The sequence below is a fragment of the Leptonotus elevatus genome, chromosome 2 (assembly GCF_054856555.1).
Source record: "Leptonotus elevatus isolate MCC_2025b chromosome 2, RoL_Lele_1.0, whole genome shotgun sequence".
Taxonomy (NCBI): Eukaryota; Metazoa; Chordata; class Actinopteri; order Syngnathiformes; family Syngnathidae; genus Leptonotus; species Leptonotus elevatus.
In genome coordinates, this window is record NC_141240.1 from 34,728,579 (window position 1) to 34,756,330 (window position 27,752).

The 27,752-nt window shown below is 40.2% G+C and overlaps 1 protein-coding gene across 2 annotated transcripts in view; it reads right to left on the reverse strand.

Moving 5' to 3' along the window:
• The window catches only part of grm7 (glutamate metabotropic receptor 7), a 140,357-nt gene that overhangs the window by 68,096 nt on the left and 44,509 nt on the right, over positions 1 to 27,752 (reverse strand). For both annotated transcript variants that reach the window (XR_015094076.1, XM_086068667.1), the window contains exons 2-4: positions 16,638 to 16,854; positions 3,186 to 3,321; positions 433 to 587 (exon numbers count right to left, since the gene is read on the reverse strand). Coding sequence is in view for 1 of the 2 variants with exons in the window: in XM_086068667.1 (XP_085924793.1) it covers positions 433 to 587; positions 3,186 to 3,321; positions 16,638 to 16,854 (508 nt within the window). In the remaining variant the exon portion in view is untranslated. The remainder of the gene's footprint in view (positions 1 to 432; positions 588 to 3,185; positions 3,322 to 16,637; positions 16,855 to 27,752) is intronic.

Consider the following 27,752-nt stretch of genomic DNA (forward strand, 5'->3'; position numbering starts at 1 on the left):
TCGTCTTAATGTGGTATTTGCCACTAAAACTATACCTTATTATAAACTAAAAGCCGGGTTAGCATATATCAATTTCAGAAAGTTCAAAAGATTAAAGAATAAATGGTGCATTACTTTAGATGGATTTGTGGTGAGAACAGGCTCCAGTGTTTATTTGTCAAAGGATGAGAAGCAGACATAATGAAAGGACTTAAATTCTTACAATAGTGCAAACCTCCTCTCACATGATAATAATGCCAATTGGAGTATCAACAAGCTAATCTTTCCAAACTTTCTGTGATGATTTAAAATCTCTTGTAATCCTTCAACATTACGCACATCATAATTCTTCATTATCTGTAATTAAATAGATAAAAATGGAGGCAGTTGAAGGGCCGGCCCCGCCGAGGGTGCGCAGTTGAAACATGGCGGCAATAACGACGCATGCCATACCTCTAATGGAGGAGCGCTTGGGCAGTATGGTGATCGCGCCCACTGCTACGTCCTCCAGGTGGTGGATGGGACTGCTTTTGGCACCCCAGCTGTCAGATCCAATCCACAGGAAATGGCCCACTTGATTGGCCCTCTTTGTGGCATTGAGGACTCCCCTGCAACAAGGACATTTTGCTTAGAAAGTGCGCGTGTGTAATTCGACTGTCACCCATCCATCTATTTGTTTGCTCTGCTGCTTCTTCTTATGTGGGTTGCGGGTGCAACTTTAAGTCTGTAACTTTCATCACAGGTACAATTCAAAAATCCTGGAAATCACATTGTAGGAATGAAGAAGAATGTTTTAATTAAGGTGGCAAATAAGTATTTGATGAGTCTCCATGCAAGCTCTCATCCCGTGGGGCCAAAATGATCATGAAAACGGTTAGCAAAAATCCTAGAAGCACGCAGAGAGCTGTGGCCAAAGTGACAAAGATTATCAGTAACAATATGCCGGCAGGCAATCAAATCCTGCAGTGCCAGACATGTGCCAAGGCTTAAGCCAGTTCATGTTCAGGCCATGCCAGAGAACAATTGAATGGTCCAGAAATGGACTTGACAGAATATCATGTGGTCAGATGAGACCAAAATAGAACTTCTTGGTACAAATTTGAACGACTGATCCGATCCATGTTAAAGAGAAAAATGAATGGGGCCATGTCTGGCGAGATCTTGGGCTAAAACCTCCTACCATCAGTGAGAGCAGTGAGGGTGAACATGGCTGGGTCGTCCACACTCTAAAAACAGACCAAATTCTACCAAAAAAGGGTTACATTTACCAATCTAGCTGGTAGTTATGTGTCCGACAGATCATTTGGTTAAAACAACCACTCTAGGATGGTAGGTATTTTCAACCAATATATATTGGTGAATGGGCCAACCGTTACAAATTGGTCATTCTGACCAAGATATTGGTTAATTTGTGTTAGAGGCTGACATTTTTTCGGGAATCCCGTGAAAAGAAGTACCGCTGATTGTCACACCCACCTAATTGGGGCGAAATTTGTTCTCTGCATTTGACCCATCCCCTGAGGGAGTGGAGAGCAGAAGCAGGGGCTGCGTTTGGGAATCATTTGGTGATCTAACCTCCCAATTCCAACCCATACTGCTGAGTGTCAAGCAGGAAGGAAAATGGGTCCCATTTTCATAGTCTTTGGTACGACCCGGCCAAGGATGGAACCTACAACCTCCCAGTCACAGGGTAGACACTCTACCACTAGGCCACGAAGCTGTTCATGCCTAGTGATCTATCGAGACATACATTTCCATTTTTACACTATATTATTTTTAATATATCATATATTATAATATATTGTAATTACTTGTAATAATTAATAAATACATCTAGAATACAATAAATTGATACAATAAATATATTTCAAAGTTAACTATCTAAGACTTACTTTCTCAATGTCTGATCAATCTATTGGTTAATCAAGCCAATATGACCTTAACCCACTAGATTGTTTTTTTTTTGTTTTTTTAACCAGTCCATTGTGTGTGCAGCAAGACAATCATCCCAAACACACTGCCCGGGCAACCAAGGAATGGCTCCCTAAGAAGCATTTCAAAGCCAGACACCAGACCTCCACCCCATAGAAAATACATTTATGTTGCCAGGTGACTTTTGTTATTGTCCAAATACTTTTTCTCCCAATCATTTACAAGTGAATTATTTACAAATCCTACAATGTGATTTCCAGGATTTTTTCTCCCCCACAGTGTGCCTCTTACAGTTGAAGAGTACCTATAATGAAAATGACAGACCTCTGTCGTCATTTGAAGTGGGGGAACTTGCACAATCAAAGGCTGGTTAAAGTCTGGACACTTTGAACCGCACAGCACAGCTCTGTTATTGATTGAATTTACCGTACGTCACATGCCTGATGGAGGCCATTTTGCGAACCAGTGTCTCCATTTCCTCTCGGTTTATAGTGCAGGCTTTCCAGGTAAGCTTAGGGTCATGTTTCATAATGTATAATAGGAACTCGGCTTTTGTGTGTGATCTGTAACTGTGGTTACAGGTACCGCTAAACGTAATGATTTCAGAAAGGCTTAGTTCAGTCAAGCCAAGAGGTAAATGCTCAATCTGAGCATCATTTACTTTCAAAACAGTTGACAGATACACAGCTTGTTACACCAACTGGTTAGTTGAATCATTTTGTGCATGACTGTATACAAATAGCTATCCTCAGACACGTTGACATTTCAGGACAATTTGGGTTCTTTAGTGTGCTGAACATGAATCTTATTTGGAATGAGGTAAGTACCTGCAGAACCCCCCCCCCCCCCCCCCCCCCACACACACACACACCCGAGTCCGGATTGTAACGCTAAGCAGTCCACGTGTGTTCAGTCGCCTGTTGACACCTTTGTCACGTTATGACACATTTCTGTGTTGTTCACTTAAAACAAAACAAGTACTGTAGTAAATATTTGATTGTGTGCTTTTTTCTGATGACAATTCCCTACGGGCAAGTACAATTGACACAATATCCGCGTTGCTCTCTTGTGATCTGTATTCCCCGTGTATGCTTTCTTGTGTTTGCCAAGGCATGTTTGTGTAACAGACGTGCCGTGCCGCATGCATGGCAAATCTTTGCCTGTGGCTTTGTCTTTGGGAGCTGCCACTCAGAGATTAAAGAGTGGAACACGGCAAGTTATCAGCACGCCTGAGCGGCACCGAGGATGCCACCATGTACGCCGCCGCCGCTCACCGTATGTCTTCTTCATTGGCGAAGATGACGACTGCCCTGGAGTGTTGAGTTTCCAGCAGTTGTTGAATGGCTTTGTCATAATCCTCCATCTTGGGGTTGTGCGGGATTTTCAAAGACTGGGCCACGCAGATTCCACCTAATAAATGGAGAGAGTTTAAAAAAACATAAAGCTTCTGGTAGAATCACTACTATTCTGTCACACATATATAGAGTATGAACGCGCACAAAAAGCCTTGGGGCTACAAGGGCTTCTTATGTGGAATTCCTGCCCTGATAAAAGGGAAGGAAAGCATAAAACAATACTGTAGTAGTCAGGTATTGAAGATCTTATCATGATTCATGATGATTAAACAAAACACACAAAGTCACATTAGGCACACCAGTCACTATCATCTAGTGCAAAGGTTTCTGCTCAAGGGCCACGTTCAGTTTTGAAAACAGACAGATGGGCCAATTCATTTTAGGTGAGATTTAAAAGAAACAAAACAGCATTAAAATATGTAAAACATCACTGGCGTCAGGTGGCATCTTCGTACCTAAATCAAATTTAAAAATTTCAGGAGACCCCCGAACAATAGCTTGTGTCAAACCATTAACGCTGCATCATCAAAGAGAGCAAGCAATTTGCAACACTTTACTTTGGTCAACAATTTGTATAAAAAAAAAATCATGCTGCAGACAATATCAGCATGAAATATGTCATTAAATGTAATTCAAATGAGGGGTCTTGGGTTGGACTATTCGCAAGCTCCCTTTCAAAGGTAGTGTTCTCTCACTCACACCAAGCCGGTCAACGAACAAGGAAGTCTCGAGTCTCTCGACGGCTTGCATAGTTACGGCCAATTTGTCCACTGTCACCAGAACATGTGACTGTGAATGTCTAGTTGCTCGACGACTTCACACAAGTTCCTGTAAACAGCATGATGACAAATTCTCAGCCTTTGCTGTGGAACGGTCAAGAGCCTGACATAGACTGACATGTCAATCAACCAATAGGTGAATAGTTCCAACTCAAGGCACACTCTTTCATTTCATGACGCATTTGAGCATGAAATAAATAAATATGACAGCAGAGCGCTTTTCAAAAATTTATATTAAATTGTATTGATATATTAATTTTTGTATTTATTTCCGCATTTATTTTGATGTTTATTTTTACATTTATTTATTTATGTAGATATATTTGTTGTTTTTATTTCCAATTATATAATCTTTTTTGCATTAGGCCCCGGATCTTTAAGAACTGCTTTAAACATCGATTCAGAAAGTTATTGATTCAGAAAGTAATCTACTTTTTATTTTATTTTTTAATAAATGGTACAAACGTAAAGACGGACTCAATAAAATATATTTTTTTGGACACAACTTATAATTATTATTATTTTTTTTTTTAAAGAAGTAGCCTGTTAAATGACGATGGCTAATATACTTGCTATATCGCTGGATATCTAAAAGTACTTGTAACCAATTATTTAGTGCATGAAATGAATGCTGATATGATTTTTAAACCAGTTTGTCAGGCCACCACCACTCAGAAAAAAAAAAAAATCTGAAATCTGACGCTTTTGTCATCCAGTGCAAGAACTGCTGTGCAATTTTTCCATCTGGAATCATGTTCATTATTATGATGATTTTCATTGATGAACACACTGTCAAGAAGGTATTTATCTAACAACATGTTTCTGTGATCAGTGTCACACTTCATCATACTGGAAGTCATTCCTAATGGCTTGGCTCTCGCATGCTAAAAATAAGACACACATCTTGCAGCATGATGCAGTGCATGCCAATAACACTGCAAACTACAAATACAATATTGTAATAAACGTATTGCTTAAGTAATCATTATTGATAAAGCATAATCGTTCGTACTGTTCTTGTCTTGTTTGTGCAGGTCCATCTAATAAATTGTCTTGTGAGTGATTTTTCTTTCTTTGTCTTTTTATTTTTTAATCACAGTTTGGCAGTGACCGACAAAGCAGAGCGACATGCAGTAAATCACACACTAGACCTGACTCCATGCCAGGATCTTTTTGCAGGAGTGAGCGGGATAAACAATATCCGTGACAACAAATCCAATAATCCTCACCAACAGGGACATAAAGTTACAGATTTGATGTTATGGATTTGTCATTGCCTTTTTATGGAAAGACATTATCTGATGTTGTCCTCTCATCGGATCGCCTCGTACATGCAGCAATCACAAAGAGAATACTAATACTGACAATAAATCATTTTTCGACAGGTCACCGCTAATGAGTTTACACGCGATCAAGGGTATCAACCACATATGTACAGTAAGTGCTTTGCTAACATGCAGCCATGCATCTGGAAACACACATTGTCACAAACGGCCATTTGTTATGGACTAAAAGCACTATAACGTGTTTATTTAAGGACTTGTAAACAAATAATACAATCACCTGTGGGATTGCAACACCGCGGCTCCTTTTGGTCAGCAGCTTGCCTTCTGAATGAACATTACCAAAACCAATTAAAATTTCTCCCACACAAGCAACTTAATAGCCTAGCCAACATCTCCGTTTGCGTTTCTCTGAGTAGACAGATAAATGGAAGTAAACTCCTAATTGCCAGTCTCCTCTGGCTCATTACGTTGATACAAACAGTTTTGGGCTGGCAGACCATGCATCTCCAGTCCTGGTGGCTTTTTTTTTTTGTGCAGCGCAATAACAAGATGACACTTTCTGAACTCTTTCCCAACTGCCTCTTTCTAAGAAACAGCAGGCATGTTTTTTTTTTCTTAAAGAACAGATTCTGCTTGGAGACCTGTGGGATGACTGCTGTTATCCCCCTAAGTGGACTAAACCTAAACATCGGGAGCCCGCCAATGGGTTTGGCTCTTGCTTAAGGGCTCGCAGCATCCTGTTAAATGGAAACAAGCTTGGTGTCATTTGCGCAGTGAAGTCAGTGTTGTAGGTCTCCCAGGGATGACGCGAAAGCTCGGCTCCCGCAAAAAGATTACAGCCGGAAAGCTCACATTATGACACCAAACGCACTCTACATCTGATCCTGGCCCATTTTTCGCACCTTTCTTGTAAATGCCAATCTCTCTGCTGGTTGTTATCACGCCCATTCACTCCACAGGCTAAAAAAAACCCCTCATATTATCCTCCTTAGACCTCAGGTCTCATGAAAAAGCATTAAGTCCATAATGACAAAAAAACGACTAGTCCGCAGTGCAGAGTTATGGTGCTATAACAGCCGTGAACCTAAATATATTACAGCTTGCATTGGTCAATAATGCAGAATGAGCGAGACCGCGGCAAGGACTGATGAAGTTTAGAAGCAGATCTCTTCTTTCCAGCGGACTATTGTGGACCAACTGTTGCGAGAAGGCATCTAAATTATTGAATGGGTGCCTTCATCCGTCTGTCCGTCACTCAACTAGTCAGAGAGGCAGGCCTGATGAAAATTCAAGTGCCGTTTCTGTACTTGTAGAGTACTGGGGTGTGTGTCGGACCGCCTCCGCCTGTCACTGCAAAGAGAAAGGGGAACGCGAGTCCTGGGCCCAGGCAGGCGTCTGCAAAGAAAAGCTTGCGGTCGAAAAAGAGGAGGCTGATGTAAGAAATGTCAACCTTGCCAGCCTCAGGCCGTCTTGCATGTTTTTCTCACCGTCATACTATTTTCAGTCGGCCAGTAATGTCAAATATTAGGTCGTAGTTACAGGAAAACAATTAACTAAATATTTGAATAGGGATTCAAAATATCGGACACATTCCAACCTGTTTTCAACTCCCTTAAATTGGGATACCATTTACTTAAGCTAATGCTAAACGCTATCTTGGTTAACAGTACAACAGTGCTAAACAAAGCATTGCACTCAACCTTTTTTGCTTGCTCCTGACAGCTATTGGAAGCTGGCTGCACCGTTTATCTCATGCCGGTCCTGAATTGTAACATTGGAAATATGCTGCTAGAAAGCTGTGCCTGCCTTGAGAAGTGCTGGTGACTGCAGTGTTAGAATAGCAGGACTACATTTCCCATGATTCTTAGACATGAAAGCAGGAAGTAGTTCTAGTTCCAGTATGACCAAAACACACCTTCTATCGATTAGCAAACATGAAATTGGGAGTTAATAGGAAGGAATTTAACAGTTTAATTCCTTTTTAATGGGTTTATCGTTTGAACCACTATGACAAGTGCGTGATTGACATAAAATCAAAAATCAAACGGGACGGCGGGAGAGGAGTTGAGTAATATTGGGACAAAACAATGGGGTTAGCGAAATCCTGGGACATGGGACCCAAGGCTCAGAATAGGACTATCCCGATCAAAACGAGACATCTGATCATCCTCGCCTATAAGAAAATAAAATGCCAACTTTTAATTTAAGAAAGACAACCGGTTGCAGTAAATTTCCACATCCGGGTCACAGCAGATAAAAATTGTATGATTGATTTTGGGATAATTGTGGCAAAGTGGATCAAATCGTTGCCTGTCACTGTGGGGACCCGGGACACACAGCTGTGCTGTCCTTGAGCGAGTTCCCTGTGTGTTTGCTGGCTTTCTACTGTAATGGGTCAAATACAAAGGGCAAATTTCATGTATAATATGTGTGTGTGCATGACAAATAAAGAGGATTATTCTATTCTACCAAACGTGAAGTGGCTATCACTGTTAGCGACAACCGGAGTAAAATAAATATTATAAGAAAACATGGATCAAAGGCGCTCTTTTATAGTGTTTCACGCTCGGGACTTAAGAAGCAATAATAACCATTGCACAATGGTGTCTGTAAGTAAAGTCAAATTAATTTTAAACAGTGCTGTCTTTTCCTATGTTTGAAACAAAGCAACTTTTCATCTCACCTTCATGCAATTAAATTTTCCACAAAGTTTAAGGAAAGATGGTTTGAAGGTTAGGAGATGTGACTTTCCAAAGATGTCTAAGGGTTTTCTTTGGCTGTTCTTACGCGTTTTTTTGCAACACAAAAAGGAGTAACCTCAACAAAAAAGTGAACATGAGAACTGAAGAAAATGAACATTAGACAACAACAGTTAAGAGAACATAAAAAGCAGTGAGACTACGGCGTGACCATATACTGTAATCCGTCACTTTACATTTTGCTTTGGCTGACTTTTTTTTTAACATTTGTGTGGCAAGCCAGAATGTGTAAAAGTGAGCTGTGTGAGGCACTTTTGCCACTCATCTTCACGAGGAATCACACTCTGGGAGACGTGTAGTGTTAGCATGAAGTCCTTTTAACAGATGGTCCCGACTGTGACGAAGTACAGTGACCAGTACAAATTGTAAGTCCATGTTTAGAAGAAGAAGTAATGTTTAAGTGAGGTTCAAACATTTAATGCTCAATGATGAAATGGAGCTGCTGAAAGAAGCGGCTGCTTTTGCATCCTTAACCTCAGATTTATACTTGTATGATCGTTGATAATATTTATATAAGGTCAACAGTTTGATGCTGCAACAGGTTGTTTTTATTACCAAAAAATATATATATTCCTAAATCTGAACATATAAAAGCTCTTGTCTATGGCTTTCAAGGTTGAGCTACTTGGTGTACTGAGAGAGGATCCAAAGTCAAGTAAAGCAAAGTTAGCCCTTAAAGAGCCTCAGAGGGCTTCAAAAGCTCACTGTTCACAAAAAAATCAATACATCCCTTGGTCCAAACCCTCCCATGCAGCCAATGGAAAATAATGGTAGAAAACCAGTCTAGGCAAGTGGTTCTCCTCAGGACCTGTCCCGGGTTAGTGAATGCTGAATCCTACACAGCAATGCCGTTCGTGTTTCTTGCTTTCAGTACACACAAGTGCACGGTGCCACGTTTCTCTTCTTTGTTGAAGTCTTTGATGAGCAACTCTCTAACTATGTCACACGCGCTAAACACAAGCCAGGCTCTGGTTTACCGCTCTGAAACCGTACCATGGAGAGCTGAGCTGAACTGGGCTCTTTGGTGGAAAGGATATTTTTAGCTGCACCTTAATCTTGTACCTGTGATCGTCAAACAGCCTGACATCAGCACTCCACAGATTGGGCTTCCCAAACCTCTGCTCCCCATTACATGAATATAGACGCTAGATTAATGATCATAGCTTTTGGAAGTTCTCGGTTTATCTGTCCGTCCTGTAGTGCATTGCTGTCTCAATTATTCATCCTCTGTGCCCTCGGATGTGAAAATGACTCAACTTTCAATATTTTGCTTCTGAAATACAAATCCCTTAAAATTGAAGGCTCTCAATGGATTTGACCTCCCACTTGTCTATTCACCTCCGTAGCCAAACCTCTGTGGGTGCTGTAATTATATTTATCACCTTGAAAGTGGAGAAAAAAGGGCCAGCTTTTTCCTTGCCGTCTCTCATCCTGAATAAATGAGAGCATATCAAATGAGCTGACATGCAGATGGCATCCATGTTCATCCCATCCCGCTATTTCCAGCATACTGCTCCTCTGCCAGTGTGAGACTTGGCTCCAGCACGGGGTCATGCAAAGAATATTGTGCTCCATTTTCAACTATTTTCAGATACATCTGGCTTGCTCCCCAGATCACTGCTAATGCTAACTAACATCCCGCCTCCTTCTTCTCCAGCAAATAGGCCTGCGTGTTGGCAACTTGCGACAATCAATTCCACCGCGATGCTCTGTGGTTAGTTTTCTTCTCATGTAGCCTAGGAAGACAGTAAAAAAATAAGTTGCACGCACACAAACAAGATATATCTCTGCGAGATTCACCTGCAGCCAGGATGAAAGTCTGAAAAGAAACAGTGCCTGGACCAGGCACACAATAGAAAAAAAGAATCGGATAAAAACAGAGCAAATCAATACACACTGACCATCACTCTCAACTTGGCTGGGGGAAATGGGCAGCCATATTGCATTAGTTCGCAAGATGGTTCTCCCTTGAAGTGGTGAAGCGAGAATGCTGCTAATGCCTTTGACATTTACAAACAGGGCGGCCACAGAAAACCGTCTCAAGGTCTCATACCTCAGTGTGCACAGACACGACAACGATATCATAATCCAGAAACTCATGTGTCGTGTGCGCTTATACCGCAAAATACATCAAGTCACTTTCTATAAGCGGTGAGAGTCATATAGTAATGCAATCTTATGATACTATCTTGATTATTGTCAATGAACGTATGACAAGAACAAAGATTTTGTGTTTGTCAAAAATGAACCGACAACGCTACATAGCTGAAGAAGGAAAACATAGAAACAGTCTTCCACCTAAAGCATACAATAATAATGAAAAAAATGTCTGAAGATAAGCTAATATGATTGATTAACTCATTCATTCACAGCCTTTTTGACTGTAGCAACCCCCTTCGCTCCTGGCTGTTTACTGGATTTTGACTGATTTTGCAAGGCCCACAGAACATTGTGTTCTATTGCTTTAAAAACATGAAACCTACCAAAAGAAAGATTAGAGTCTCTTCTTTCATCAGGAAAAAAAGTATATTTCTATCTGTTTCCATTTTGCAGCAATTAGCCTAAGAATATAGCTTCAAGTTTCATCATTATTCACAAATCTTTTTAAAACACTGTGGGAAAAAAGCCTTTTAGCAATATGGCCCTGGTTGATCTCTTAAACTCTGCTGCCACCTGCTGGCCGTTTTTGTAATAACTACCATTGCTTTAAGCTTTTTCTTCAGTTTAGAGGTTGCATCAAAGCCTTGTGTATGCTCTAGCATTAAAAAACACACAAAAACGTATAAATACGTTTTTGGGACCATGGTAATATTTAAAATAGAACATATTCAGACATTTTGGGGAGCAACTGAGTTATTTGTTTGCGATTATTTGCATATGTCAATCAGAACCATGACTGACGCTCATATTTGTTGCTTTTGTGACACTAGACTGAGAAAGGGCTTTTGATGGCATCATAATTTATTTACAGACATGCAACTATGAAACGTGCTGTGGGCAGTGCTGAATAACCGCATAGCTCGAGTTGAACGGCAGTGACTTTTTTTTGCATGGTGTTTGTCACTTACTCAATGAACTGTCATCTTGACTTAAACTTTCTACCTACCGATTGACACACGCTCTCTTTATACTATACGTATACATACTTTGTCCAAGCGCGAGGTGACTAAACTTGTGTGACTTTCATGTTGGCATTTTACTCTCACCAATATGACAAATTGAGATGACCCCCTAGTCTTTATCCTCTACTCAAAAGTCGAGTCATGGTGATTTCAAACAGCCGTAGGTGTCATAAAGCGCTTTACAGAAACACATAAAAGCTGTACTGATCTCTAATACAAAATGATGCAATGTCACCATCTACAGGGATCTGTTAGCTATTACAGTGTTTTTTTTTTTAAAACCTGAATTTCACAGACAAGCTAGATGAGACTCTCTTCCATGCCTACCTGTTGAAAAATGCACTTGATGAATCTACAACAGTGGCAGTCAACAGTTGGATTCCAGTTGACAAAAATCCACGGCAGTCAATGAGTTTATAATAATTTTACAAACCCAGATGTGACCTTCATAGATCATTTGCAGTCACTATACTAGAAATATTTTTTAGAAGGAACTTTGCCTTTTTTTATTCAAGGTCACTACATGTTCTTTATTAAAATAAAAACTAGAATAATAAAGCTTTTCTTCAGCTTGTTGAGACTTGAGCATTTCATAGCAGAGCAGCCGACATATTTTTCAACATATTTTCATTGCTCATTTTGAAAAGTAGGGTTGACAGGACATGGAAAAGACATGTCGTATTCAAAGGTCAGAAACATCCAAAAGCGTGCAACAGCATGTACAAGGTTCCCATCGGACAGTGACAATACAGTAAACCCTATTCTATCGCAGAGGCTACATTCAAGACCACCCCCACAATACTACCAATGAAATCTGCAAAGTAGCGACCAAGTATTTATGCTATTAGCTACTGCACACACACAAAAGAAAATGCTGTTAATCCCGACCTCTCCCCATAACCCACTTCGCTGCGTCGCTGTGCATTTTGAGCAGATTGGGTTACTTTTACCTAGCATTGGGTTAATTATTTTGACCTAACAAATTGTTTGAAGATTGGATTGGGTCGGGCTGAAGAGCTCAGGCTTGTTATGCTTTGCAATTTGTTCAAACGAGCAGTATTAGGCTATATTCAATTAACTAGCAATGTTTACTTTACAATAGCAATAAGTGAACCGCCAGGCACAACGGCATTGAAATTTTAACTTAGTGTTGGTGTATCGCTACTGTAACATAAGAGCCAACAATATGATACATCACAATTTTAGGTAAAGCTGCTACTTGGAATATACATTGTCAGTGGTAAATAACACTTTGATGTTTATTTCTGTTTTGACTGATTTCGCTGCGCTTTGGTACAAAAGTGTGTGGATGAATCATGAGAAATGCTCTTGCATAATTAATGTGTTTATTAAAGATAAGATGCCTGGGGTACTCTAAAGAGTTTCTTTAAAGCAAATAATTCCCATTTGTATTTGAATACAAAATACGTTAAAATGACTGCTGCTTAGCCGCAAAAGGATGAGTCAACAGGCGCGCTATTATTTAGTTATCTCTTTCCATAGCTGTTTAAGTCACAATAATAATAGTTCATGGCTCTGTGCAATGTATTTAAACAAATCCATAAGAAATGTCTGTGAGAAAGCAAGCGGGGGGTGTTTATCAGGATCTAGGAGAAAAAAACTTCAAAATATATCTCGATCAGGAGATTTTTAGACTCTCTCTCTCTCTCTCTCTCTCTCTCACCCACCCCTGGCTCTTGCTCTAAGTCTGTCGACGTATATTACACGGCCGCAAACAGCTTCTTCAACTTTTAATGAGTGATCACACTCGATGTGAATGCACACAACTAAAATATTTATGCATGCTTGACTTCTGATCAGTGCCTGCAGGGTTTTATTACTCCTTTTTTTTTTCTTCATGTTTGAGGTTTGTGCACATTAGTGTGCTGTAGAAGACGGTGATCTCTCCCTATAGGATTATAAAATGGGTTGAGATGCACAGAGGTGGAGGTGGGGTGCAACACACCGCAAGCTCTTTTTGCTGTGCCGGTAAAGCAGCTCTTTGATTTGATGGACAATTGTAAATTATTCAAACCACCCCATCCATCAATGTTTTGCTCTACTTATCCTCACGAGGCTTGCGGGTGAGCTGGAGCCAATCTCAGCAGACTTTGGGCAAGAGGCGCGGTACACCCTGGAGTGGTCAACAGCCAATCGCAGGGAGGATACAAATAAACAACCACTTACACGTAAGTGCCTGTGAAATCAACATAACATGCAAGTCTTATCATTTCTCATTCATCCATCCAATCAAGGTGGCATCAAGGGGCCATTACCCTGAACGAGTTACTGTGCAACACACCCACACACTTTCCCTTGCAAAGTTGCCTTTTCGTGCCAAACAGTATTTTTTAAACTAATACTACACAGTAAATTCTGTAGAGTAAATGTTACTCTAGAGTCAATTTGACTCTTGAGTGGGACCAAATTAGACTCAGATTTAGAGTAATATTTACACTTGGTAGAGAGTAAAATAAAGAATTGAAAAAAAGAAACTCACTCAAGGGTTGAGGAACGAACTCGCAACCTTCAGCTTGGGAGACCAGAGCCACACTACCACGTGACCTATGCCTCTCCGACTGTTTGCTTATATCCAAGAGAAGAAATGTTTTTGGTCTTGGAGTTACGAAGATTCCAAAAGAGTCTAAGTACCCTTTTCACACAGCACTTCGTCAAACCCATTCGGTGTGTATGTGCTGTGACGGCGCAAGGATGTAATGAATGTAATTTAATGTGTCATGTCGTGACAGTGATGTCAGAAGGCACATCTAATAGAAGAGCTGGCTGGCGGAATGATTTCAGAGCGTTCACAGCAACAGAACAACCAGCAGAAAAAGCCTCTCTGTTACTTCCTGGCTGGCTACTACGCAAGCACTTCAAAATATGGGCAAGCTTGCACTGTTGTCCTTGCGCGCTGCCCCGCCCGCACCGAGTACCCAAAAAAAAACAAGTGCAGTGTGAAAAGGCTTTTAAGTAAGCTGACTTCTTTCAAACTTGGCCTGACTTTTGACACAGCAATAAGTAAGAATTAATTATACACTCTGACTTTTGAAAACATTTCAATTAAAGGCCGAGCTGGTTCAGCTGGCGTTTGAGAGACGTAACCCAAACAATTGTAAGGAGATAAGCTAGATGCAAATATTTGCTTCAATATCAAGTGAACTACCTTCGCCTTCAGGAAACTATTCAAGGGCAATGTAACATTGTTATTGGGGGGGGGGGGGGGTCCAACTAAACTGAGGCAAAACACTGTGCAGGCTATACTGTCAAATTTTCTGCAACTTCACTCTTATCTCATCCATCTATCCTTTCCATTTTTTACACTACAGTATATACTGCCGTTCCTGTGCAGGGTCACAACTCACAGGGCCTGACCACCAGTCAATCAATCACAGCAGTGAAGCACACAGTCGACAGATAACCGTTCGCACTACCACCTTAACTCTATATCCTCCTTCCATCAAATTACACACGCACGCACACACAGGTCATATCTGGACCTGAACTATGATTGTCAAAAAAAAAAAAATGAAGTAGTGTGGTGCCTTGACATATGAGTTTAATTCATTCTGTGGCCATGCTCGCAATTCAAATTAAAATTTCCGATCGAAATGAATGAAAATTACATTAATCCACTCCAGTTTACCCCCCAAAAATAACAAATACTGTTATGTTTTTTATAATGAGGGAAATAACACTCTATAACATTCTATAAAACATACATGAAAGACAATTAAGTAACATTTTAAAGAGTGAAACAGATTTCGTCTTAGCATCAATTGAATGGACATTGTGCACCTTGGCCAACAGGGGGCAGTTTAGGACAGACTTCATGAACATGCACAGTAGAGACTCAGCTCCTCTCAGCTCTTTGCAGAAGATAGAGAATATATGACTGTGAGTAATGTAATACTGAATGTCTAAATGTGTTATGCCTTTTGTGTTCCAATACCATTTGCTTAGAAGGTTATACATGTTTCCAATTATGTGGTTACATTCACATTAGCATTAAGCTAGTAAACTATAGGCAAAGCTATGTTATTGCTGTTGTGATTTTTTGCTAGTGTTTTTAAATACACAGCTTGTAATTCTCCTTTTTTGATGTAGTTTGAAAGTAACCTTCACATGAAAGCAACATTAAACAGTATGAAGATTATTATTTTTTTTAATAATAACTAAAATAATAATAATGGTTCACAATTAGCCAACGTGCTGCTTATTGTGACTTGAGTTGAGTTCACTGCCACCACAAAATGCTCATACCTCAAGTTTATGCTTACAAGTCAAAGTAAAAAGTCTTACGAATGACGGCTCGTATCTAAAAAAAACTCATCAGTTGGGTCTCTCCTATCTCAAGGCACCACTGTACTAACAAATTTGGATTATGAATGGAATGTTTGGAGCTGCTGATGGACACAAAATTGTACATTTGCTGTTAAACTCTGAATTATGACAATTGCAGTGTAAAATAAAATGATTGATAACATCCACTTGAGGCCTCAGAATCTTCTTAAACAATTTAAAACATCAAATGTGCAATGCAAACAATAAAAGATGGATTTGCATTTCTGAAATCGGTGTATGCTTAACACGCAACAGTTTCATTTTATATTAGTATTGACAAAATATTGTGGCAATATTTTATTATCATCATTTCCCCCCCTTAGTTCCTACTATGTTTTTGTGTCTTGATGTGCGTGTTAGTTTCCATATTATTCGGAAAATGTACAATCAATCCGGGCTTGGGTTGAATTGATTTCAAATCTGTCTTCAAGAAATGAGATCCTCGCCAAAAGGAGAGGGCTGCTTCTCGAAAAAGAGGAAAAAATCTAAAGGCATGCTATTTCATAAAAGCAACTAAAGTGGTTTGTGCTGGCTGAGCACCAAGATCACTGACTATCATTACCATTCTCTGAGCTGAGCACGCTCAGAAGCTGGGATACACACAAAAAAAGAAAGAAGAGAGAGAGAGAAAGAGAGAGAGAGAAAGGATGAGGTTGAGCAAAACAGAACAGAACAGCAAGAGGACACTGTAACACAAATATGTGTTCTCCTCTCGAGTCCAAAGAAAATATTTCAGACATTTTCAAATAAATCCTCATGTGTTTTGCAGCTAAAAGGATACAATGGCTGCATTAAAAAATAAAAATAAAAAAGCACTGCTGATTATTGTGATGTGATATTTTCTCTACAAGTCTCTTCTGTGTCTACATCTGCAGTAACACTTTGCAACTCACCGGGGAGCTGAGGCACACGTTGCCAAACATCAATAATTCATCTTCCCAAAACAAGGAACGTTAAGATGAATTGAAAATGCAAAAGAGCATTTTTAGCCGAGTGGAAAAGGCACAAGCGTGTTTTAAATCACACAAATGTGTTTAAGGAAGCAAAAAAACTGCAAATTGAGTGTTGACAGAAAACGAACCTGCTTCTTTGGAGAGTTGCGTGAAGGCCTCCACTCCTTTCTCTCCATAGCTGCCCTCTGAGGCAATGGTGGAGACGTAACTCCAGCCCATTGCTCGAATGATGTCCACCATGGCCTGGGCCTGGAAGGAGTCCGGAGGAACCACTCTGGAGAAGAAGTCGTAGCGCCTGTCATCACTCAACTCCGGAGCTGTTGATGCATAGCTGATCTGCGGGATCTGGAAGAGGAGAAAATTTGAAAGGTTGACTCCACGAAGGGTCATTAGGTCATTGGAGCTTGACATGATGATAAAACGTGGACTTATGCATTGAACTGATTCTTGGAAGGCACTTCTTTTGAGTCTTTCCTGGTTGCCTGGCAACTGCACTCAAGGTGCTAAAGGTGGGTGGACCTATATTAGGCAACATTCTCAAGATTACAATGGCGGTATCATTCATCACAGCTGTTCTCTATTATAATGCAAAGGCTTGAACGACTTCAACATTTTTGTTGTTGATGTCCTAATTGATGACGTCAATGATATTTTTCCAAACACAAGCTGGCTCACTATTTGATACCATCTCTCACAATTCTCTCCATGACAGACTGGCATCCATTGGCATCACTCGCACCCGGCTCACCTCGATCACACTCAATACATCAAGCTTTAGTCTCACAAATCAAATGATCTGCCTGTCACAACTGGGGTGCCACAGGGGTCTATCCTGGGGCCCATCCTCTTGGAAATGGAACAGTCTTGGAACTCCCTCCCTCTCAACCTTCGCGCCATTTACTACCTACCACTCTTCAAAACTAGACTCAAAACATAACTGTTCAGCCTGTCCTACCCCACCCACCTGTAACTCAACCATTCAATTAACATGACTGTCTTGTTGATTTTTGTCTCTGTGTTTTAATATGTTTTGTACAGAGATCTTCAAATAAAATGTATTATTATTATTGTAAACTCACATTACACATCCACAGGGTTTCCACTGGCTCCAGTACGTAATAGTATACAATTTTAAAAATTACAAGGTGAGAGAATGGCTTGCAAATTATGCATTCTAGCAAACCAGCAGTTGGGTTACATGGATCATTGAAAGAGTTTTATTGGATCCGACTGTCTAAGGACTGTGAGACCATCAAAGTGTCGAGGATTTCTGATTGAATGAGTCAGGAGCGGTGCAGTGGAAGGAGGAAGATGATTGCGAGCGTGTTGCCTGTGGTACAAAGGCTGGGCCAGCTGTGGCCAGGTGGTTAAGATTGTCACCTGCCACCATGGGGACCCTGTTTCAAGACCGTCCCCACACAGACGGCTGAGATGACTTTGAGGCAAGACACCAATACCCCCCCAAACTGCTCCCCGGGCATCTAAGCAGCCCCCCTGCTCCAGTGGGGGCCACTAACAGTGTGTGTTCGCTGTGATGGCTCAAATGCAGAAATCACATTTCTTGTACATAGAACAACATTATTGAATTTTCTTTCATTTCTAATGCTGGTTAGATGATGGCATCAAACATTCATTTTGAAGTTATTGATTAGCCTCCGCTTTCTTTCATCAACCTCCAAGCAGGAGGTATTTAATGAATTCCCTGACACCTGATGTTTGTCTTTTAAAACAACCACACAGCTTAGCCTTTTAGTCTACCAGCTGATTGTTCGTGCTAAATAGCTGCACCAAAAAAAATGCTTGTTACTGTTTTATACAGTGTGACAAAACATTTTTTAATTCCTTTTAATCGTATTTAATCATGTCATTACTGTATGTTTTTATAAAGTACAATATTATGGAGAGGTTCTAAACGTTTTTGTTGTGTTTTGGGGAAGAATCGCCATTATTGATTAATGGCAATTCCATTCATTCCAATGGTTACAGACGAAGACGAGATACTTTAGATGCTGATTTTAGATGACGAGTGTGATCGTGGAATTAATTAAACTTAATATCTCCAAGCACCATTGTGGAGTTACTAACACCCGTACATATGGAAACATGGCATTTTCATACACCTGAACTGCCAATCCATCTATCTTTAAAAAAAAAAAATCTAATATATACACATAGCATAAAAACACTGCCCAGTTAACCATCACTATCAAATACTGATCAATTCTCTCAAATTGGAATTGAAGTGAGAAATAAACATCAATTTTAGCAGCACTGACACTTTCAGCGTGCCGCCGTCGGAGAAGGCGAGAATATTGGGTGAGATCTGCAAAAGTATTCCCTCGCCAAGGGTTGCAATACTTCACTCTGACATCTCATCTTTGAATGTAAAAAGAACGTCCCCTTGGCGATCAATGAGGTATAATAAATAAATACGAGTTTAAATGACGAACAGGCAGAAGGCAGTTGATCATCATGTTCGACAACTTAAGCAAGGCGCCTTGCGCATGTATATCATTTGAACATCAATTATAATCACATGTTTTGCTGCTCCCAGTGGCACAGCCGGAGGACGGCTTGACAAACTGGCCTGCCAATCAAATGATCAATTTGGTTACTTTGCTACATCAATCATATGAGCTTGTCCAGAATATTCCTGATGTAAGCAAGGACAGCAAATGTGGCTGTTGTCAAATTCTTGTCAGGAAGTAAAGCTGCACAGTTTCACAAGCACTCATTGAAAGCAAGGCCGTACGTCTCCGGAGATTGGTCTTCAACACCACAGCGAGGATCTCATTGAAAAGTCAAAGGACTCGTGTAATGGCTTTGCTGATTTTCTGAGATGTATTTCCCAGCATTATTATGCATTGAAAGGCACTCTTTCTAACTTGCCCACAAAGGGCTTCACGTGTATCTTACAGCGGGAGAATGATGGAGAACGATATAACTCTCCACAAGAATTCAACTGAATTTTTTCTTCCACGGACAGAAGCCCATTATCAGGCGTAGCAGCAGGATATAAAGACATTTGTGCTTGTTGGTTCAGTAGGATCTCACTTCAGGTATTAAAAATCCCCGGAAAGTGAAAATGAATATGTCTTGAAAATTTGTCATGCCACATAAAAGAGTTTTGTTAACAACCCTACCAAATTTGAATGATAAATAAAATATCCAGGTTCATAAAACGGAGCTTCACAATCCTGAAGAATCAAGCTATTGAATTGCAATCACATGTCTGCTGAATGCACTGAAATGACACCTCGCTCAACTGTCAATCAAATACAACTACTATAATCTGACAAATGGATGCTACTTCGTCTAGCATAGAATCCCGACGTGTTAAAGACATGAAAATAGGTCCGCTTAAAGCCTCAGTGGCTGCAATTAACTAACCATCTGCGACAACGAGAGGTGTTAGCCATTGGCTAGCTCGCGAGATAACCGGGGCACCAATCGGCTCGGGGACAAGCGGCGGGTTCCTCGCCCCCTCCTCACTTGAAAAATAACAACCACAAGATGTTTTGGCATTCAGGGAAGATACATTTTATGGATGTGTAGTCATGGCTTGCTAGTTGCCTAGTAATAGTAACTAGTAATTCCCAATTTAGATTACAGATAGATAGATAGATAGATAGATAGATAGATAGATAGATAGATAGATAGATAGATAGATAGATAGATAGATAGATAGATAGATAGATAGATAGATAGATAGATAGATAGATAGATAGATAGAAAGAACACTATATATTATACACTATATAAGGGTATATTCTAGACCAGGGGTGGGCACGGAGTCCTGCAGGTTTTGGATGACTCCCTTCTCCAACGCAGCTGATATAGGATCAGCTCATCAGCAAGCTCTGCGCAAGCATGATACCGACCCTGTTGATTGGAATCAGCTGCGTTGGAGCAGGGAAAACATCCAAAACCTGCCCACCACTGTTCTAGACACTAAAGTGCATCACTGAACGCCATTTAAGCCACACCCCAAACATCAGGAAAACTGAACTTGTGCAATACAGTTCAATACTATGGCTTATTTTTGTGCAAGTTGAATGCAAAGAGCAGTCTAAATGTGCGTATGGATGGCATTTTCTTTAGTTTGGCATTTTTGGCAAGCGCAGGTAGGAATACGCATTTGTGCCGTTCTAAAATGGAATCATCTTGAAGTTGATCCATTCAGAATTGTTCATTTCTGGAGAAATACAAAAAACTTTAATAACTCGACAGATTTGTAGCTTTTAATCACCGTCATGCATGACATCATGCTCAGGGAGCTTTTTCAGAGTCAGGATGAACTCCATTCATGTGATTTTTTTGGGCGGTGATACCCCTACGGAGCACACTACTTTAAAAACGCACACACAAAAAACAAATTGTTATGGCGGCGAAAGTTAATTATTTCCTCTGGAAAAAAAATACAGTTCAGGTCGCCCGACTTGAGGACTTTAAGTTACGTCGTATTCCTAACAAGGACGTCAATGTTCACTTTTCTTCTCACCGGCTTTTCCGAGCATTTTGTGAAAGGATGTGCTAACAGTTGCTGTCCTCCTTAACAACAGCTTTTTAATCACGCTCATTTATCACACTCAACCAACTGCTGATACTGTCAACTCAGCACTGTGCATGTAAATCCACCGAATGATCTCATTTTGTAAAAGGCTAAATCCATCAAAGTGTCACAAAAATGCAACATAATACATTTCCAACCTAAATATTCCCAGAATATCTTTTTTTGTGCCTTTATGTTTTGTTTTTGTTTTTAACGCCTGCACATGCAGACCTGTTGTGGTTTTCAGCCGTATTTCCCAATGTCTTAAAATCAAACTGGTCAAATTTTACAATCAAAGCTGAATTGCTCATTTTTCTCCCTGCACTGTGAATCATCACTGAATCAAAACACAGCCAAATAATTGGCGGAAGGGCGGATGTCGGCTTTCACCCGCAGAGACGACAGCTGGCCCCATTTCTGATTAGAATCAATCAGGAGTTCGCCTTTGATTAGGATCAAGGACACCTCCAACCAACTTGTCCAAGACTGGTCTCGTCGACAAGATTTCAACTATACCGGAACAATGTAGCACGTAGAATCCTCCATTCTGTTAAAGCAGAACATTTCACGAATCTGGAATACTAATGAGAATTTGATTATTTTACAACAGCAGATGCTACGCAATCTGTGTTGTTATAATATATATAATTGTTCAACAGGTGCAAACGGAAAAGGATTAGGGCCAGTGAAGAAAAAAAAAAGGGTTGGCAGGATTCTGACTTTATTTTATATTATTATAGTCAGCATTCGGAGAATAAAGTGAGAATTGTGACTTTATTCTCAGAATTCTCACTTTAAAGTTAGAATTCTGAGATTAAAGTCAGCATTCTGAGAATAAAGTCAGAAACCTACTGGCCCTAATCCTCTTCCGTAGGTAAAGGTTACATAAAGCAGAAGAAGAAAGTTGGCCTGTTAAGAAACTAAATACATTTCTTAAAATAAAAATAAATATATATTTTTTTAAAAGCATCAATCTTGAAAATTGCAGACAGCATGTTTTCATATTTCCAGAAGCGGGTATTGAATTTTCCTGGATATTTTGTCACATGCTGACACTTGCTGACAATTTTTCAATCAAGGCTGTCAAGAAAAGACTTTCATCCATCTCTCTTACGTCTACTTGCAGTGATGGCTAAATATGGCAGTGGACGCACAAAGCGTGATTTATGAGAGAGGGCCGCGGCTCGTCTGGGATCAAAATGTCCACCTCCCTGAAGACGTTGGATGCACAAACATCAATTTCTCTTCAAGCAAGTGGAGTAACTCATCATGCGCTCTAATCAAAGCGCTGTATGAAAGCCATCCATTTGTGTTAGAGTGATCAAAAAGCAGCCGGACACTGGAGAAACACAGGAATGAGGACACAGCAACCGGCTAATGGGATGGCTTCAACTTGCAGAGTGTGAGTTATAGCTTTGACCCACAACGCAAAGCGGGTCAAGCGCACATAGCTGACAAATTGAGAAGCAAGACGATCTCAAGCTAAAGATTACTCAAAGCCTTTCAAAGCAACGCACCCGCCGAAAGGTCACATGCATATGTGCCTTTTTTTTTTTTGTAGGGCGGACTGATTCAAAGAGGGAGCACGGTAGCAACAAGGGTGATTTGCATTTAAAAGGACTCACCTTTCCGAAATGAGAAACATCAATTTGATGCAAGTGGTCGTAATGCTGTGGAGGAATCAGGTTTGTTGGATCTAACGTGGCTTGGGCTCAAGCTGCGTGACTACTTGCCTCTCTGGAATCACTAGAGATGTGGGCCCTCTTGCTTTGTTCTGGCAATGCGCCCCCATTGATATCATTCTCCTCCTCTCGCTTCTTATCCCCTCGGAATCGGCACAAACATTCATGTTATCAGTGCCTTCGTTCAAATTACCGCTTTGACCTCGGGCTAATAAAATTGGCCAGCCTTGATTGTGAAAGGACTGATATGTAAGAATGAAAACTCTTCAGGTAGACTCAAAAGAGATGTGATTACAATCAAACACCTTCGGACGTGTCTGGCAGCTAATGTGCAACTGCTAATCCTTGTGTGCCAAACGAGATTTAAATCAAATTTCTCTGATATTTTTCTCATTATGTTGATTATCTCTTGGGATTATTAGCTAGAAAGCTATCAACTAAACACTTGTTAAAAATGAATTGATGGCAATTTGAATGGCTTGTGGAGGAAGAGGAAAATACTGCAGTCATTAAATCAGTCCTGTGTTTCCCTATCGCAGTTTGGTGTTGCCACACAAAAAAAGGACAAAACCCCTACTGCAACAGACAGTCAGCACTGCTGGGGGAAAAAAAAAATCATTGGTACCCTCTTGGGGACTTGCACGCTGCAAGAACCAAGAAAAGGGCAGGCATCCTGGTCACCACCTCTTCCAGTTCTTGCCCTCGGGTAACCGCTATCAAACTATGCCCATTAAAACCGGAAGCTTCTTCCCTCTTGCTGTCAATTTCCTAAAAAGCTGACTCAAAATCCTTGCAAACGTTTGCCAAATTCTCACATTATTTGCCATCGTGTATGACATACGGTTGTACAAATAAGTCTGGGAGGGGCGCATCATGCACATTTCATCGCTAAGCATATGATTTTTAATCTTCTCTAATATGGCACAGTATAACTCGTCTGCATCATGTTGGCAGAATATCAACAATCAAATGAGAGGACAGCCCATTACAGGGGAAAAAAACAAATCACTGTGAAATGTAAACCTGACTTTTGTGAGTCACGATTCACAATACTGAGATGGTATAGACTGAATGGTCGATGCAAAAAGTGAAGTTCGCTCTTTGAAAGGCTCTCATGAATCCATGCAGGGATTCTAGCATAAAACACGCACTGATAACAGTGTTTTCATTGGAAAAAAATAATAAAAGGTGTTAGTAAAAGTGGCAACGTAAAATGGCTGCCCTCTGCCTTCAGCCGCGATGGGCCTATTGATCGTTGATTTACATAGAAGTGTGCATTGGTACTTCAGCCGGCGCAAATGTTAGCCTTACATTTCATAATGACTCTTTGATGTCATGTCTTTGTTTGTCATAATTGTTTGTTACTGCAATAGTATTGTTGCTCATACTACCGAATTCATTGTGTGACATTCCGCTTGCACGGTCAGAAGATGGAATGTCACACAGTAGAAAGCTTTATGAAAAAATAAAATAAAATACATGTGACATGTTTATATTCTTTTATTTGAAATGTTAAACCACAAATCAGGTAGCAATCTGTTGCACTGTCTTGGATCCAAAAGAATTACCTTTTACTTCCTTTTAGCGATTAAGATCCTAGATTATAACCCTCTACTCATTGATTTCACTGGTGACAAATGTTTAAGCCTTAGGGGAGGTCTGCATGCTTTGAGACTCGTTGTTGTTCATTAGGGAATGGAAAAGGTTGCAATAGCAAACCCAACTATTTTCAAATACTGACAAAATAACACAATGTGACTGATTCCAATGTCAAAATACACAATTTTCATTGCAGAATGTTTGTAATGACACTGCAGCATGCGCATGATGCTCACAAAAAACGCACATTTAGAATGTAATACAGAAATAAGGAGATCAAAACATGACACGGAGGGAGTGGGGAGACAAACTGTGGCTACAATGTAGATAGCACGTGCACACAAAATGCTCATTTGTGGATTTTTTAGGGCCCGACCGATTAAATCAGCCAATTATGGTACATCAAAAATCGGCTAAAATCATCAGCCAAATTATTGTTTGTACCTTTATGTGCTCTTATCCATTTACAGCAGTTGTACACAATTCTGGTCTCATTATTTTTTACGCAGAAATATATATATTATAACCTTGTATCTTTAAACATATATAATGAAATGTGTTGATAAGGTCATTCCATGAACCTGTCATTTCAAATAAAGTAACTCACATACGTCACTATAAAAAAATAAATAAAAATAAAAATAAATACGGTACAAAATTAATCAAACATAAATGCCTTAAATATGACACATATTGATAACACAAACACACCTTAGAACATTATGCCTTATTTTTGGATTAATTCTCTGGTAATTGGTAATCATAATTTTTTTCTGCCAAAAATCGGCATCTGCCTCAAAAAATACATATCATCTAAAAAAATACATATCATCTAATATGCCACTGTGACGGCGTCCATAGAAAACGTTCGTCCCCAATGACCGTCAACAAGGTGCCAGCGTGACCGTGGCGCCCGCAGACAGCCCACGTGCATGTCCACTTCACTTTCCATGACCCAATCACGGGCAAACGAGTGGACGCCAAGACAACAGAATTAACAATCCCCCCTTTCAGCATAACAATTACCCACATCTGAAGTCTGGCACCTGTCATCTGCTGTATAGATCAATGTTTGGACTGCTGAGGGTAATCGCCTGCCTTGCTCTTCAATGTATCCGCCCTGACAGGATCGATGGGAGGAAAACACAAAGGTCTCTTATAGGGGACACTGTTGTATTGATTTACCAGCGCAAAATGCTGCAGCTGCCCGGAATAAAAATTTGTTAGTAAAGCCTAAAGTGGGAAAGATCTAAAAAATAAATAAAAAAATGAGAAGATGGTGGTGAGGTAGGAGGCGTAGTTTGTAATATGCTTGGTGACATTAAATGACAATTTCAAACTGAGCGTTTGCAGAGAGGTGATGAAGCGAGGTTGTGTAAAGGTTACGCATCTCAATGAGTATGAATGCTGAGTGAAGTTAATTAGTACGCCTTGGCCTTTTCTGTTGCATTTCAACATACGGCTGCCCGCAAGCACCACAGGCAGGTGAGACACGAATCACGCTTGTGCTTAAACATCCCTATTATGCTAATATGGTAGTGATGAGTGCAAATGCACGGACCACATCCACACTTGGAGATGCATCTGGCTGCTCCTCCTTTTGGCTCAGATGCCTCATACAGGGAAAAAAAACAAACAATGTTACTTAAAGAGAAATGAGGAACATATGGGACAACACGAGTTCTTGTTGGAGGAAGTGGTGGGTGGAGGGGGAACGGCAACCATCTTCCACTCACTATCTGAGAACCGGAAAATGTGCAGATACGACAAGACAGGCTGTCTCCATAAAAAAAGAGAGCACTATAACAATGCAGACACCAACAACAAAGAGTATCTTTCAAAGATTTCAAAGAGGCTTCTTGCTGACGAAAGCCAACAACACCAAGGGCCTTTTCTGATTCTGCTTTTTGCTTACAGGAATTTTCCTTTCCTATCTGAGTGAAGGTGCTTCATGCAACCTTTAACCCACCCTTGAGCATTGCATATTCCTGGCCGACCTTTATAAAAGGAAGGGAGATATAGATCAGTTACCCATAATGCTTTACAGCAGCAATATTTCAAACAGTGGTTCTTAACCTCACCAGTTTCCAATGCATCCTTCTTTATTCAAAAATTGACTATGATTTATTTATTTTTTCAAATTCAAGGCATATAGGCTTTAGTGGTGAACAAAATGAACAGGGAGAGTAACCTTTTCATCGATTGTTCTCTTCACCTTCAGGAAGTGAGATGGAACCCAGGGGCAGCAGATACAATAAAAACAACAGAGGCCCCAGAATTGAACCCTGTGGAACACCATGCGTTCTGTTATACATATTGCAAATATTTGTTTGACCATTTTCTTTTTTCTTTTTTTGCTTGACTTAGTATGAAGGAATTACAATAATTAAAACAATCACACAACGTACCTTCACTGCAGCTACTAGCTGGCTACTGAGCGCACCAAATTCCCTGCAGCACTGATAGGCCAAGCAATGTAGTCTGCTTCCAATGATGGCCAAACGGGGCGTATCATCACAAATCATTCAACGAACCCCTCGGGTTTGCTCAAACCCAGGTTAAGAATCACTGATTTAAAACAAAACAAGATTACCATCTCTATGGGAAGACGCTCGAGAATACAGACGCAAAATAAAATTAAATGTGATGAATCACGAGTACCATATTTTCGGACTATAAGTCACTGGGTTTTTTCCCCCCAGAGTTTGGCTGGTCCAGTATTTAACACTCTATATATCAAAATCAGAGCTCAAACTGGCACCCAAAATCCCTGTTCCATAATTGTGTTGACTTTCTGTGCATTACCGCCACCTTCTTTCCACTGCCGGTAATGCAGCAAAAGTATTTGCCAACCGCCAAAAGAAAGCAGAAGAAGAAATGGAAGTACCTAGAAGACAAAGCGTAGTCATGGTAACTAATGTGGGAAGTATAGCTAGTTCAGCATTCGGCTTTCTCATGCCACATCAAGGATTTACAGCAGCAAAAGGTGCAAAAGGATTCCAACCAGGATTCTACCTTTGGCCACAATTGTTTGCTGCCGTCAATACGGGGTAAATTCAGAAATACAATCTGACGCCTTAACTGAGACTATGCACATTCAGAGAGGCAGAGCATGTCTCCCGTTAATTTGCCAACACAGCCTACGTTATAAACTACTCCGCATGTCAGTGGGTCTCTGTTTTTGTAAAATAAATTTCCCCCAAAATGTGACTTATACTACGACGTGACTTATATATCGATGTCTTCTTAAAGTAATCGCCTAAGTCATTGTTTTTCAGATTTTTTAGGAAACACAAAAACATTTAACATTTGCATCATGAGAAGATGATGTAGGCAAAAAAAAAATTGGGGGCAAAAAGAAAAGACAATTGTTTAATTGTATCAATATGGGTTTTTCCTCAAAACTGCAT